Source organism: Phragmites australis, chromosome 16 (assembly GCF_958298935.1).
Source record: "Phragmites australis chromosome 16, lpPhrAust1.1, whole genome shotgun sequence".
Classification (NCBI taxonomy): domain Eukaryota; kingdom Viridiplantae; phylum Streptophyta; class Magnoliopsida; order Poales; family Poaceae; genus Phragmites; species Phragmites australis.
The window spans coordinates 8,373,192-8,387,387 of record NC_084936.1 but is presented as its reverse complement, the minus strand read 5'-3'; the positions used below and the strand labels follow the sequence as shown (position 1 = coordinate 8,387,387).

Below are 14,196 nucleotides of genomic sequence, written 5' to 3'. Positions count from 1 at the left end.
TAGTAAAATACCTGAAGGATAATGCTCGAGTTGTATTCCCAAGCAAAATTTGGTTTTACCCAAATCCTTCATTTCAAATTCCATCTTTAGATGATTGCGTGCTTCATCTATATCTTCTGTATTTCCAATGATATTTAGATCATCAACATATACAGAGATAATACAAAATCCCGTTGAGGATTTCTTTATGAAGACACATGGGCAATCACCATTGTTGGAATACCTCTTTTGTAAAAGGAATTCTTTTAGTCGGTTGTACCATATTTTTCCTGACTGTTTTAAACCATATAATGATTTTTTAAGTTTTACACAGTATATGTTGCGGTTTGCATTTGGATTCGGAATGTTAAGTACTTCTGGGACTTTCATGTATATATCCGAATCAAGTGACCCATAAAGGTATGCGGTCACTACATCCATCAATTGCATAGATAGACTATTTTGAACTGCCAATAAAATTAAATATCGGAACGCGATTCCATTCATTACTGGAGAATAAGTCTCATTGAAATCAATGCCGGGTCTCTGCGCGAACCCTTGTGCTATAAGTCTCGCTTTATATCTCACCACCTCGTTGTTTTCATTCCGTTTGCGGACGAAAACCCACTTGTATCCCACAGGAAAAATGTTACGGGGAATAGGTATTACTGATGTGAATACCTCTCTTTTGGAGAGCGAGTGTAATTCTTCCTGGATTGCATTCTTCCATTGTGTCCAGTCCGAGCGCTTGCGGCACTCTGCCATGGACTTTGGATCTGGATCATTGAGAAGATCGTTTGCAATCTTTGAGGAGAACTATGTGTCGACAATTGTAGTCTTTCTGTCAAATGATTCTCCAGAATCAATATAGTTGATGGAAATTTCATCTACCCTTTCCGACTCATTGTGAGTTCCCATTGTGATTGAGTCTGGGTGTTCCGATTTCCAGCATCAGTATTTGTGTGCACTGTTGAGTTGGGATGTGGATGTTGAGCATCCACTGGATGTTTAGTATCCTTGGGTTTTGGGTGTCTTTCAACTTTATGTTGATTTGCATTTACTGATTTGGAGGAAGGATTCCTCTGTTTCCGCGGTAGCTTGCAAGAAGCTTTATCTTTTGTGTCTGTACTTCTCCCCCTCTTATTTTGATTTGGGAGTTGAGTGGTTTTATTTGGTACCTCCACTCTTTCCGGCACATTCCTAGCAGGAATATAGGATTTAGTGACACCTTTATTGTCAGTAAATGCATCTGGCAGGGTATTTGCAATATTTTGCAAATTTATAATTCTCTGAACTTGGAGTTCAGTTTCTTGAGTACGTGGATCTGAGGAGGAAATGTCTGTGGCATTCCAATTGATTTCCTGGCATTCTTTCTGGTACTTGAAATCCCCCCTAATGCCGAGAAATGTTCCTCATCAAATATACAGTCAGCGTAACGGGCTGTAAGAAGGTCCCCTGTTAGGGGCTCTAGGTATTTTATGATCGACGGAGAGTTATACCCTGCATAGATCCCCAATTTCTTGTGTGGGCCCATTGATGTACGCTGTGGTGGTGGGATCGGTACGTATACAGCGCAACCGAACTTTCGCAGATGGGAAATGCTTGGAAGATTTCCACGTACTAACTACAGTGGGGAAGCAGTGTGATATGCAGTTGGTCACAATTGAATTAAGTCAGTAGCGTGTAAGACTGCGTGACCCCAACATGAAGTTGGTAGGTTGCAATTATGTAATAGTGGTCTTGCAATGAGCTTGATTCTCTTGATAAGAGATTCGGCCAAACCATTTTGAGTATGGACGTAAGGTACTGAATGCTGGACTTGAATTCCTAGGGCCATACAATAATCATTGAAGGCATGTGAAGTAAATTCAGCCGCATTGTCCATTCGAATGGATTGTATCCTATGTTCAGGATAATGTGCTCGTAATTTAATAATTTGAGCAATAATTTTGGAAAAAGCATGGTTTCGTGTGGACAATAGACACACATGTGACCATCATGTAGATGCGTCAATGAGAACCATGAAGTACCTAAATGGTCTAGTTAATGGTTGGGTAGGACCACATATATCACCTTGAATGCGTTCAAGGAATTTGAGTAGTTTAGCTCTAATTTTAAGATAAGAGGGTCTTAAAATTAATTTCCCTATGGCACATGCGGTGCACACAAAATCCGATGGTTGTGGGAATTTGGCAGTATTTATGCCATGACCAATTGAATTGCAGATAATTTTTCGCATCATTCCAACACCGGGATGACCTAGGCGATCATGCCATATTTGGAATGTGTCAACATTCAACATTCTAAAAAATTACCTTATACGCAACATGTGGTACGGGCTTGATGTATGTATAGAACAATCCTGAGGATAAAGAGGGAATTTTCTCTAGTATTTGTTTTGCATATCCGTTATTTTTAGTAATGAGGAGATATTCCTCTTTGTTGTTATCATGGGTTTCAATTTGGAAACCATTTTGATGGATATCTCTATAACTTAGTTGAGTACGTGTTGAATCGGGATACAAGAGTGCATCGTCGATTGTAATTTGAGTACCCATACGGAGAGTGATTATGGCGCAACCAAAGCCAACAATCATAGCATCGCGTCCTGCGATCGTCAAAACATTTCCTTGACTCTTTTTCAGAGTTTGGAAATATTTAGTTTCCCTTAGTATAGAGTTAGTGGTACAACTATCCACTAAGCACATCTCCTCTTCAATTGGATTGTCTCCCGTAATCATCTATATATATAAAATAGAGAATGTGAAATTCTTCATAGATATATATAGAATACATACAACTTTATTGAGTATCAATGTGTTGATACAATAGTATAAGATAACAACAACCTATTACAACACTACGTAGGACATAGATATTAATAATATCTAATTAATTAAGAGCCTAATCGAAGTCTCCAAATAAGTCATTGGAAGCAAATTCCACTAGCATATTGCCCATGCTCTCAAGGTCCTCTTGCTCTTGAAGAGTGATGTCGTTGTTCAGTTCTGGATGAACATTTTGGGAACAACTTGTTGTCCTGGTGGTGTCAGGTTGAAGACTGAAATGAGCTTCAAATCTTTTGCCTTGAGTTGGTCGGCTTTGTCCAACGGACTTTAGGTAAAGATCAACCAAGTGTTTTGGGGTGTGGCATTTCTTAGTTGTGTGGCTATAGCAACCACATTTATGACAAATATCAGATTTGTCTTTGTTGTTGAAAATGCTCTTCCCCTTGTTATTTCTATGGAATTTTTGCTTCTTTATGTGGTTGTGCCTGCCTTTGAAGTTCTTTGGATGGCGTTTGTTGCTGTCGAACCTCTTTGTATTCTGAATATTTGAATTTACTTCAGGTAAAGGTGCAGTGCCAGTAGGGCGCTGGTGATGATTCTTTAAAAGAAGTCCATCATGCTTTTCAGCCTGAAGTAAAGTATGAATTAATTCAGAATAGTGCTGATAGTTTCTAGCACGGTATTGTTGTTGGAATACCTTATGGGCAGGAAGCATTGTAGACAAAGTTTTTTCTATTTTGTCCGCATCGGTGGGAGCTTTGTCACAAAAAAGCAATCTTGAGCAGATTTTGTGAACAGCATGATTGTATTATCCAATGGACTTAAAGTTCTGGAGGCGAATATTGGTCCATTCGCATTGTGCATCAGGTAGTATTACTACCTTTTGCTGTTCATATCGCTCTTTGAGTGAATTCCATAGATCATGTGGATTTTCATCCATCAAGTATTCAGATTTTAAATCTGGATGTAAATGGTGCCTTATGTAGTATAAAGCCTCATACTTGATTTGATCTTGAAGCGGCGGGTCTCCTTCTTGAGGAGGATTTATTGCCGTCATAAGTCTGCGTGATGATAGACTTATCTTCATGTCCATTGCCCATGTTATATAGTTTTTGCCATCTAACTCGTGTCTTTTGAACTCAATATTGGACATTTTGTCCTACAAGTTGACCAATGATTGAATGAATTTACATATTGGGTAAATTAAAGAATCATGGTAATGTTGTAATAGTGTAAAATTGTAAAGTTAAGGTAATACTGGAGTTAGATAGTGTAGACCTCAAATTATATCGGTAACACTTTGAAGGTAGTCATCAAGATGATGAAAACCTTTGAGTAGTGGGGGCATAATCTGTAATTATTCAGTAGATGCCATAAATTCCACTAATTTGTGTTATTCAAATCTTGTGTTAACACTATGTAGGTAATCACCAAAATTGGTGTAGACCTTCTTTAATTCATATACACATTGGGTACGCACGTTGAGGATAGTCACTATATGTAAATATAGTATAGATCCCTCAGTAGTATATAGATACTACCTTGTGTATGGCCAATATGAGGTATGAATTAAGGTAATCACCTTAAAAGGTGTATAGTGTTATATCAAGTGAAGAGGTAATCACATATTTTGCAATAATATGAATTTTGTATGAAAAATAATTGCTATTGCAAAAACTAAGTTGTAAACATACATACACACACACACACACACACACACACACACACACACACACACACACACACACACACACACACACACACACACACACACACACACACACACACACACACACACACACACACACATATATATGTAATTTGAATGCATTATGGTAAAATGCATGTAACATATAAGATTTCCAGAGAAAACAAGGACTGGAACATATATATTTACAATATAAACAGGACGAAATACAATTATAGTTAAAGACAGGGGCTATAACGTGATTTTACAGAACTGTAAAATTAAATATTGAAATTGGCTATAAAATGCTGAAAACCCGAGGGTTTTTTTTGTGAAAAAGCCATTTTTCAATATTTTTTGACTAATGGGCTGAGACAACTTGGGCTGTGGCCTTTTTGGCCTTTCGGCCTAGCCCGTAGTGCCCCCTCTCGGTGGGCACGAAGATGGGGCCTGCTGGGCCCGGCATCTTAACCGTGAGATAGGCATAGTGGGTGACCACCATGAACTGAGCAAGCGTCGGGCGCCCGAGGATGGCGTTGTAGGGGAGTGGGACTTCCGCGACATCGAAGATGACGTTCTCCGTCCGGAAGTTGTCTCGGCTCCCGAATGTCACGAGCAGCTCGACCTGCCCGAGGGGTAAGGTGTGCCTGGGTGTCACCCCGTAGAAGGGGAGCGATGGCTTTAGGCGCCTGAAAGGCACCTGCAGCTTCTCGAAGGCCTCCCGGGAAAGGAGGTTCAGGCCTGCACCCCCGTCAATCAGCACTCTGTTGACCTTTACGTTGCAGATGGTGGGGGACACTACCAGGGGTAGTCACCCCACGCCTGCAGTACTGCGGGGTGGTCGGCCTGGCTGAACGTGATCGGGGAGTCTGACCACTTCAGGGCTTTGCGGCCTCCGTGCTTGGGGTTGCCGAGCATACCTCGCGCCGCATGGTCTTGACACAGCGGTGGGAGGAGGGCTTATACGTGCCTCCGTCGATGAAGGTGACGGTGTGCTCAGGCTCCTGGAACCCGAGCTCTTGATTCTCGGGGGTGGCTCTGTCGTCGCCGCCCTTGCGGGGCTATTCGCGGTCCCTCTAGCGCCGCTCGATGAGACCTTTGACCGTGCGGCACTCCGTGAGGTCATGCCACTCGGTCTGGTGGATCTGGCACCACTTCCCCAGCTCAGGCCTCGCAGGAGCAGGGGCCCTTGCAGGGGTAGGAGCCCTCGAGGGAGCCGGAGCCCTCGGAGGGGCTGGAGCCCTTGCGGGCGCGGGCCTTCTGTCAGCGGCCGCCCGGCGCGCCGGCCAGCGGTCATGCTCCTCAGCCGGCCTACGGGCAGGGCCCTGAGCCAGCACGACAGGGACAGCCTCGCGCCTTCTTCTCTTTTTCTTTTCCCGCCTGTCAGAGCAAGAAGGACCTGGTTGATCGGCAGCGGGTTGCTCAGGGCGCGGAACATGCCACGCCCGAGCCTCCGCCGCCTTGGCGCACTTGTCAGCCAATGCGAAGAGTTCCGCGGTGGTTTCGACTTTGTGCATGCCCAGCTTTTTGAGCATCCGCTCGTCGCGGACACCCTGCCGGAACGCGACGATAATGGTGTGGGGGGTTATCCGCAGGATGGTGTTGCGGACCTGGCTGAAGCGCTATATGAAGCGCTGCAGTGTCTCCCCCTCCTGCTGTTTTACGGCGTGAAGGTCGCACTCCAGCTGGGGCGCGTGAATGTGCCCTGAAAGTTAGCCACAAACTGGTGGCAGAGGTCATCCCAGGAACCGATGGATCCTGGGAGTAAGTTCATAAGCCAAGAATGGGCAGAGCCCCTTAAGGCTACATGAAAATAATTGGCCATCACCTTTTCACTGCCGCCGGCCGCTTGGATAGCGGTGGTGTAGATTTGGAGGAACTCGACGGGGTCGATGGACCCGTCGTACTTCTCCGGCAGTTCTGGCCGGAACTTCGTGGGCCAGTTGACCCGGCGGAGCTCGCTGGTGAAGGCGCGGCAGCCTGTGCCGTACCCTGCTGCGTGGGCAGCGCCCTTGGCCGGTGAACGCCGGCGAGCCGGGGAGCCCTGGTGGTCATGAGACGGCATGGAGGAGGCTTGGTCTTCAGTTTCGGCCTTATGCCGGGACTCCCGTTGGCGCTCAAGGGTGACGCGCACATCTTCGACGGCCCTCCGCTGGTTGAGATGCAAGTGAGGTCCTGAGCTCTGGTAGTGGCCAGGGGGGCGGCACTCCGCTTGGAGGCCCCCCGGCCGGTTCGGTCGCCACCTGAGGATGGACCGGCCTTGGTTGCGCCGCGGTGGGAGGTAGCCCGGGAGCTTTCGGCCAACACCTGACGGTGAGCCGTGCCTCCAGAGCAGCCACCTCCTGGAGCCAGCGGGTGCATGAGGAGAGCTTGCGCCGCAAGCAGCGTGCTCCCAAGACTGGCATCGCCGAAGGCGAGCCTGTGCCGTAACGGCGCCCGGCGCTGTCCAGACGTGGACCTCGCGACAGGAGTTTCTGCCGCTTGCTGAGGGTTAGACGGTGCGCTCGCAACGACGGCGGCGGCCCTGCTGGGCCCATCGCCATGGTCCCGTGAGAGGGGAGCGCCAAGCGGGTGGACCGGGGCTGCTGTTGAGGAGCTGCAGTGACTGGGGCCTCCTGTGCGAGGGGCTCCATTTCTTCACTGGAGCTGGAGCCGGTGCGTCGGAGACGATGACCACCTGCCATTTTTTCTGCAGGAAAATAAAACAAATTCAGGGATGCAACCCCCCTACCTGGTGCGCCAGCTGTCGGAGGGTGAACTCCTTAAGCAGGGATCCGGAGGGACCCCTTTGAGATTCGGCCGGGAGGATGATTCTGAATCTGTTTTGTAGGTGAAATAAATGGGCGTAAATGCGATGCAGGTGGAATGGGATGATCGGATGCAGAAAGTAGTAAATGCGCAGGAGGTCTTTTAGATAGGTTCGGACCACACTGAGCGTAACACCCTACTCCTATGTGTATGCTATAGATGCTCTGAGAATGTCTCTCAGAGATGTTGCTGGTTACAAGAATATTTGTCTAGCCTAGAGCTTCGGGCTCTATGTTCTTCGGTGATCTCAGCTTCTGCGCTTGCACTGAGCTGCTGTCTTCTAATTCGGCTTGTCTCTGACTTTGCCTTTTGTGTTTTTAACTTGTCCTGGCGGTTGCTCCGTGTCAATTGGGTTCTTTTTCTCCGGGGAGCCCGCCCCGCCTTAAATACTCGCCGGGTGGTAGCGTGCCCAGAAAGGGAGGGCGCGAGTTCCGAGGCGCCATAAATGGAAAGCAACCATCATGGGCTGCTGCGGGAAGTGACGGGGAGGGTTGAAAACGCGCCCCTGTCTGGTCTCGTTCGTCATCATGCCGTTCTGCAATGGGCGCCGCGGAGAGGGCCCACCGGGCAGCCACTGAACAGCCTGGTGTGCATGCTCGGTCTTGTACACCTGACACAGCAGGGCGGTAGGCGGGGCGCCTTGGGCTTCACGATGTTATCTCGAGGCGCACCGGATGTCCCGCGATGGGACCCGTGCATTAAATGTCCCCACGTCTCCCTGCCAGGCCGTGGCAGGGACTGACAACGAGCGTGGCAGGAGCAGTTGGAGGTGATAGGCCACGCGCCCTCTTAAATGCAACATCGGATCTTTCACCAGCTGACACCTCACCGTTGGACCTCTGTGGGGGCTACTGGCGAAGGACTTCTGAGATCCTCGGGGAACCGAGTGCTCGGGGATCACTGTTCACAGTCATGAGCACTCTCTCCCAGATATGCCCTTTCTTAGTCCTCGGGGAACCGAGTGCTCGGGGGCCACTGTTCACGGCCCTGAGCACTCTCTCCCGGAATTGGCTGTTCGGGTCCTCGGGGAACCGAGCGCTCGGGGGCCACTGTTCACGGCCCTGAGCACTCTCTCCTGGAACTAACTTCCTTGGGTCCTCGGGGTGCTCGGGGGCCACTGTTCACGGCCCCGAGCACCCCCTTCCCGGCACTTGGCTTTTCTGGTCATCGGGGGACTTGAGTGCCCGGGGCTACTGTTCACAGCCCCGAGCACTCTCTTCGCGGCACTTGATCTTCTTGGGTCATCGGGGAACTCGGGTACTCGGGGACCACTTTTCATGGCCCCGAGCACCCTCTCTCGGGACTTAGTCTTCTCGTACCTCGCAGAGATGATCCCCGAGGAAGGGCGCCACGTGGCAAACTGCTGATCTGGCATCGGGACTCGGGAACCCCTGGTTCCTGTGTCACTGACAGTCTCCAGTGGTAGATGGAGGTGAAGCCATCTTCTGTCTTGTACCTTGTTCTGGGAGAGACCTTCGTGCCTTCTCTGTTGGTGAGGCTGGTTGGCCCTTTTTCTTTTTCTTCTTGCTTCTGTGCAATGGACAAAATGCTCTTGTGGTTGATTCTAAGTGCTGATGACGTATTGAGAGTGATTTGAGAGAGTTTGAGAGTGAGTAGTAGTTATTGATTGGTTGCTGTTTTACACATATATATACATGTTCAAAGGGTATGAACATATCCATTCAATAATGAATGGTTGCCCTTTGATTTATTAATGAAAAGCAGTTAATGTGCTAATTGATCATATGTTAAATATCTATTTGTAACATGTTCAACAACCGCCATGGGCGATTGGGCAGAGATGAGATCAACCGCAACATCTTTGCTGCCGTTGTCTCCCACAATAATTCTATGGCTCGGGGCTGTAGTGAACTCCAAACTCAAACCCCATGTCCCCACGCTGTCCGGAGAAAACCGCACATCCAGACGGCCGTGTGTTCATCGTGAACGCGATAGCAGTAGCCACAACAGCCGCGTGTTCATTAGGAACGAGATAGCAGTAGCCACTATGAAAAATTTCTTCATAAATTCCTACATTCCAGGATGATAGTAATCACAGCCACAAAGAAATTTCTTCATGACTCCTACATTCCAAAATGATAGTAGCCATATGCATACAAACTTCCAAAGATTAGAAATGTCATTCTGTATTTTCAAGAGATACTCAATCTTTCGATTTTTACCTCCTTCCAACAACTCTCTACCGAAACTAATAAGACTATAATGTTAACTTTAAACCACCTCTTAATAAGTAACATGAGTTTCAAACATCATACAGGTGCAGAGAGTACTACAGCAATATAAGATGTACCTATACCTGTCCACATGACAACATAGTTTGGAACAGTTTTAACAAAGTTTGATATGGAAACAGTTCAAGATCAGGGGTAGACACTAGACAGAGATGCTTATTTCAGTTTTACAAACATTTCATCATAGTCGGCACAAGAAGCTATCCAGAGCCCTTGATCGAGTCCAGTATCGTAGCACATATTCAGCTGCCCTCTCCAGGATTATTATTACAAACAAAACTATGGTCCCGGGGCTTGTTGGTACAATAAGCAATAGGGCTTCAGACCGAATTTACAGCATTGCAACCGACTCACAGTGGTTGCAATAGTTTATCTTCCAAGGGTTGGGGCGACATCATCGGTCATAGCAGTTGCAATAGTTCTTCATCAATGGGGTCCTTACCATCCATATGTACATTGGTCATGGCAGAGTCATGAAACTCCGCAGTGCCTTAGCCTGCACAAAGGGATGTTATGAGATCAAATATTATTATGGTTGTGCACATAAGAACATATGGGAACTACATACAGGTGGGGAACAACTATCAACTACTGAATCAGTCAACAGCCAGTTAGGACATAGTTTCATTCTCTAGTCAGCTAATTTGCAAGACATTTTTTAAAAGAATTCTGCTTTCAAGATTCTAAGAATCACTAAATTAAAGAAATGTAAGAGAATTTCACCAAGACCATCTCAGGCATCAATAGTAACAAGATCTTGTAGGTGCTAGACCTCACATGCAACAACAGCCTCACCAGCAAGTATAACTACATGGCTCCATACCCTTGCCAAGGTCAAGAGTTCACCACCCTCAGCCTTTGCCATCCATGGCCTAGTTGACCAGAACATCACTGTTTGCATTGTTTGATGTTCCTATGTGACAAGATGTTTATCCCCACATCTCCAAGCATGCAGGAGCAGCCTTCTTGCTCTAGCCATGTTGCATGATGAGATGAGACAGATTCTAACACATAAAAAATAAATATTTTCATATCTAACCTGTAAATTCATTTTGGATTTTACCCTGCAAGATAAATATTATCTACAAATGAGACCTATTAAGTTGACCACCAGTTTAATTGTGATGTTAAAAATGTCCTAGGAAATCTGTGGTGTAGGGAGCAATGATAACTAGCCATGGCAGCAGTTAGTGCATTGCAGCTATGATCAGTAAGGCTGAGGCGGGAGGGAGGGACAGAGGGGTACTGCACAACAAATTAAGAAGTGCTTTATGAATAAAATACACATCAGCAGAAACTCACTAAATCTGTCAGCACAAATAAATTGTTGACTAGCTCAGAACTGCAAAAATCCGGTTAACAAAATTCAATGGGATTTCAGCCCATCTTTTTACTTCTGGTGGGCAAGCGCAATTTAGTTACACAAGTGTTTTGAAGAGAGGCAATCGTCATTACTCAGAAAAAGATCAGTGTATTATTCTGTCAAAAACAAGTATCTGAACCAATGATATGATAGTTATCTTTTTTTTTATCCAGAAACAATTCTGATCTGAAAATTACAGTTTCCCTGTGTACTAATCTGCACTCCAAGCATAAGCTATCCCTACATCTGATTAACATTTGGAACTCAACATCGTAAGAAGCACATGGAAATAGAAATGTTCTTAGGGAACAATTACTTTTTTGCATATTTGACATGACAATTGACAGAGCTCATAGGCATGTCATACTGTACCTAATAAGTCCTAATGAGGAAGTATATGATACTGAAGGTAATAAGAAAACCTTAAGGGCCATGGATGTAAGCACAATCCAAAAAGGGTGGCTAATTTGGGCTTATGGTTAAGACTGCACCCTCTCCAAACTGTGTTACCTATATACATGGGAACCCTAAATTAACTCTCTTTTTTCTTGACAAACATAAAATGGCAGCACAACTGGCAGCAACAAATGCAAACGGGAGTACTTAGGTGCAGTTTGTAACAGAATCGCCTACAAAGCTCAACAGTGGAAAAAGATTATTACTTAGAGCAAATAGCAACAGCAGATTACAAGAAGAAATTCCAAAGCCGTAGCCAATATGTTAGACAGCACGATGATTATTACTGAGTTCCTAATGAAATTTAAATCACCTTACCCCTGGCAAAGAAGCACAAACCAATCAGCTTTCTTCATCATCAGTTTGTGTTGTGCTTTTCCTTGATTTCTTCTTTGAATGTGGAAATTTCCCTTGAACAGAACAAACTAAGCAGATAAGCAAATAATCTAAAGTGAAGTCCAAATTTGCAAAGGAAATTAATATCCATCACTAAGGACTTTGCATGTGCACACATGAGAACAAAGAAAAAATCTTGTTCATACTCTGCACATTATAGATAAAATTGATTCATGACAATTAATGCATGTTAATTTATGTTATAAATATTATTGTGGTAGTATCTGCCTTGAGAGAGAAAACACTAACACGATAACTGTGACATATAAAACAAAACCACAGTAACAGCTTGTTCTGATACAACCATAAATCAGCTATGACAGATTAGCATATAAGGGTGCACCTCTGTATCCTCTTATACCATTCCATTTTAAGTTCTTTAGTTCATTAATACATTTCTATTCCATTTTCTTATGAAACTAAATAGAGTTTAAAGAGGTGTCAATAGCAACAACCGTGAATTCAGCAAAATTTTGACAGAGTGCCATTTCAAGAGTTACTAGGTTCAAAACTAAGCTGTAAGGTGGCAAGACAGTTTTTAACTTGGTCCTTAAAGACCTACCTATCTATCAAATGGCACTCTGTCAGCCACCAAAGTGGGTGATTAGGAAAATAGACAAGTGCCAAAGGTGTTGGCTTTGCACGGGAGAAGAAAGAGCCAATGGAGATCACTGGAGAGCTAGCTGGAACGAAGTTTGCTAACTAAAGAGCCATGGAGGACTTGGTGTCCTAGATCTCAAAGGTTTTGGGCAAGCCTTGTGCTACGGATGGCTATGGCACGAGTGGAAGCCACCAGACAAACCTTGGTTATGCATGCAATTGCCAGTGAATGCCACCTATCAGGCTTTGTTCGATAGCTCCACCACAATCACCAACAGAAATGGCAAGAAAACTAGCTTTGGGAACACCACCGATCAAATGGACCAGTGTCAAAGGATATTACCCCAAACCTTTTCAAGGTGTCCCGACGAGTAAAGTAGAATGTACATGGCCTTGAGAGACAATAATCGGATTTGTTACTCAGGGTATGGTCCAGGGGCATAATCCATGACTATCAACATACAACTACAAGAAGAAAACCAAGACATTGTACAGCGGTGGAATGCAAAAGGCCAGTATAATGCAAAGTCTGCTAATTTAGGCCAGTATAAATGATAAACTATTCTGGAAGGTTTGGACCCTTACCAACTTGCAGATTTTTCTCCTGGTTAGCAATCCAATTTTTTTTCAAGAAAATGGGTTATGAACTATATACTATATGGAACACAAGAAATAAAAAAAATGGAGATTTGCACATTAATGGAAATGGAGGACGGTGCTGGAGTGGACAAATAAGAACGGTAACATGAGGTCAGCACGAGTAATCAGTAAAAGCAATTTTTTCAATGCCCTTTCCCTATGCCACCCTACAGGCTAGTAAATTCCTCCAGATAACAAATGCAATTAACCCTTTTTTATCTCACTTATGCAGCCATTGCAGTGTCGAAGCATATCTTGAAAACTAAACTTTGGTGGATGCTAACAGTTACCAAGCGACAACCATAGACAGCGCAAGGCCAACACGCAGCAACACCCCTACATTTCTGGTCAAATCAGGTGCATAATATTCCTGATTTGCCATTCATGTCATCAGGCTACATGCCATAATTAAGCTAAGCAGGTGTATCTTTGGTACCACCATCCACCGCTATTTGGCCATAGATCCAAAGCTGGGAATCTTAAGCGCCAGATCACGGCCTCACCTTCGACGAAGTAGGAGGCCGAGGGCCACCCCCGGGCCGTGGAGAAGGAGAGCGCCTCCTCCTCCGTCATCGGCGCGTCGACCTCCACGATCTCGACCGCGCCGCCCACGGCCCCGAAGACCCCCTCGGTGCCCCCGGCCGCCGCGATCCGGCCGAAGAGATCGGCGACCCCGTGCGGGCGCCGCAGCGGGGGCACCCAGAACGACCCGCCCGGTACGAAGGGGAGCCAGTCGGGTGTGGCGCGCCGCACCATGACCCCGTGGATGGCCTCCTCCAGGCGACGGATCCCCACGACCTCGATCGACGGCGTGGGGGAGCCGGGGGCCGAGGTGGCGTCTTCCTCGGTGAGGTCGATCTCGATGACCTCAACCTTGGTGGCGAGGCCGCGGAGGGAAGCGGATGCGGTGGCACCGGTCGGGGCGGGGCGGGCTAGGGTTAGGGTTTGCGCGAGGAGGCGAGCCATCGGAGACGGCGAGGCGGAGGAGGCGATGGGGTGAGATGGAGGCGGAGGGCGGGGCGGAGGCCGAAGAGATAGGGACGGGGAAAGATGCTGCTGCTGCTGCTGCGGTTCGTTCATGTGATGGTTGCCGTGGGGCAAGGACGTCAATATGGGCCCACGTGTCAGTAGAATTTTGACATTTATTTTCATGCTTCTCGCTAAAGACTTTGATGCAATTTGATGCCAGAAGTTTAAGTTATAGCATATGCTTCAAGATAGTTGAGA

The 14,196-nt window shown here is 46.3% G+C and overlaps 2 protein-coding genes across 4 annotated transcripts; both read right to left on the bottom strand.

Annotated features, from left to right (window-relative positions):
- Window positions 1-2,883: 2,883 nt before the first annotated feature.
- On the bottom strand, window positions 2,884-3,861 carry LOC133895034 (uncharacterized). Its single transcript, XM_062335245.1, has 2 exons — window positions 3,649-3,861; window positions 2,884-3,396 (listed from the first exon to the last, which is right to left on the bottom strand). The coding sequence occupies exons 1-2, from the start codon at window positions 3,859-3,861 to the stop codon at window positions 2,884-2,886; spliced, it is 726 nt and encodes a 241-aa protein (XP_062191229.1).
- Window positions 3,862-9,489: 5,628 nt separating this feature from the next.
- LOC133895733 (uncharacterized) lies at window positions 9,490-14,037 on the bottom strand. Of its 3 annotated transcripts, none has more exons than XM_062336231.1 (3): window positions 13,473-14,036; window positions 11,648-11,744; window positions 9,490-10,011 (listed from the first exon to the last, which is right to left on the bottom strand). In XM_062336231.1, the coding sequence occupies exons 1-2, from the start codon at window positions 13,933-13,935 to the stop codon at window positions 11,677-11,679; spliced, it is 531 nt and encodes a 176-aa protein (XP_062192215.1). In that variant the 5' UTR covers window positions 13,936-14,036; the 3' UTR covers window positions 9,490-10,011; window positions 11,648-11,676. The 3 variants fall into 3 exon arrangements, with proteins under 3 accessions (XP_062192215.1, XP_062192213.1, XP_062192216.1); XM_062336229.1 differs by having other exon boundaries at window positions 11,653-11,744; window positions 13,473-14,035; XM_062336232.1 differs by lacking the exon at window positions 11,648-11,744 and having other exon boundaries at window positions 13,473-14,037.
- Window positions 14,038-14,196: the final 159 nt, after the last annotated feature.

What these genes read in the sequence shown, in the direction of transcription:
- LOC133895034 (XM_062335245.1), bottom strand. Translation starts at nt 3,861, where the DNA reads ATGGACATGAAGATAAGTCTATCATCACGCAGACTTATGACGGCAATA. An exon ending in AGCGATATGAACAGCAAAAG is followed by an intron (nt 3,397 to 3,648) that starts GTAGTAATACTA and finishes ACTTTACTTCAG; the next exon opens with GCTGAAAAGCATGATGGACT.
- LOC133895733 (XM_062336231.1), bottom strand. Translation starts at nt 13,935, where the DNA reads ATGGCTCGCCTCCTCGCGCAAACCCTAACCCTAGCCCGCCCCGCCCCG. An exon ending in GGCCTCCTACTTCGTCGAAG is followed by an intron (nt 11,745 to 13,472) that starts GTGAGGCCGTGA and finishes GTTCTGTTCAAG; the next exon opens with GGAAATTTCCACATTCAAAG.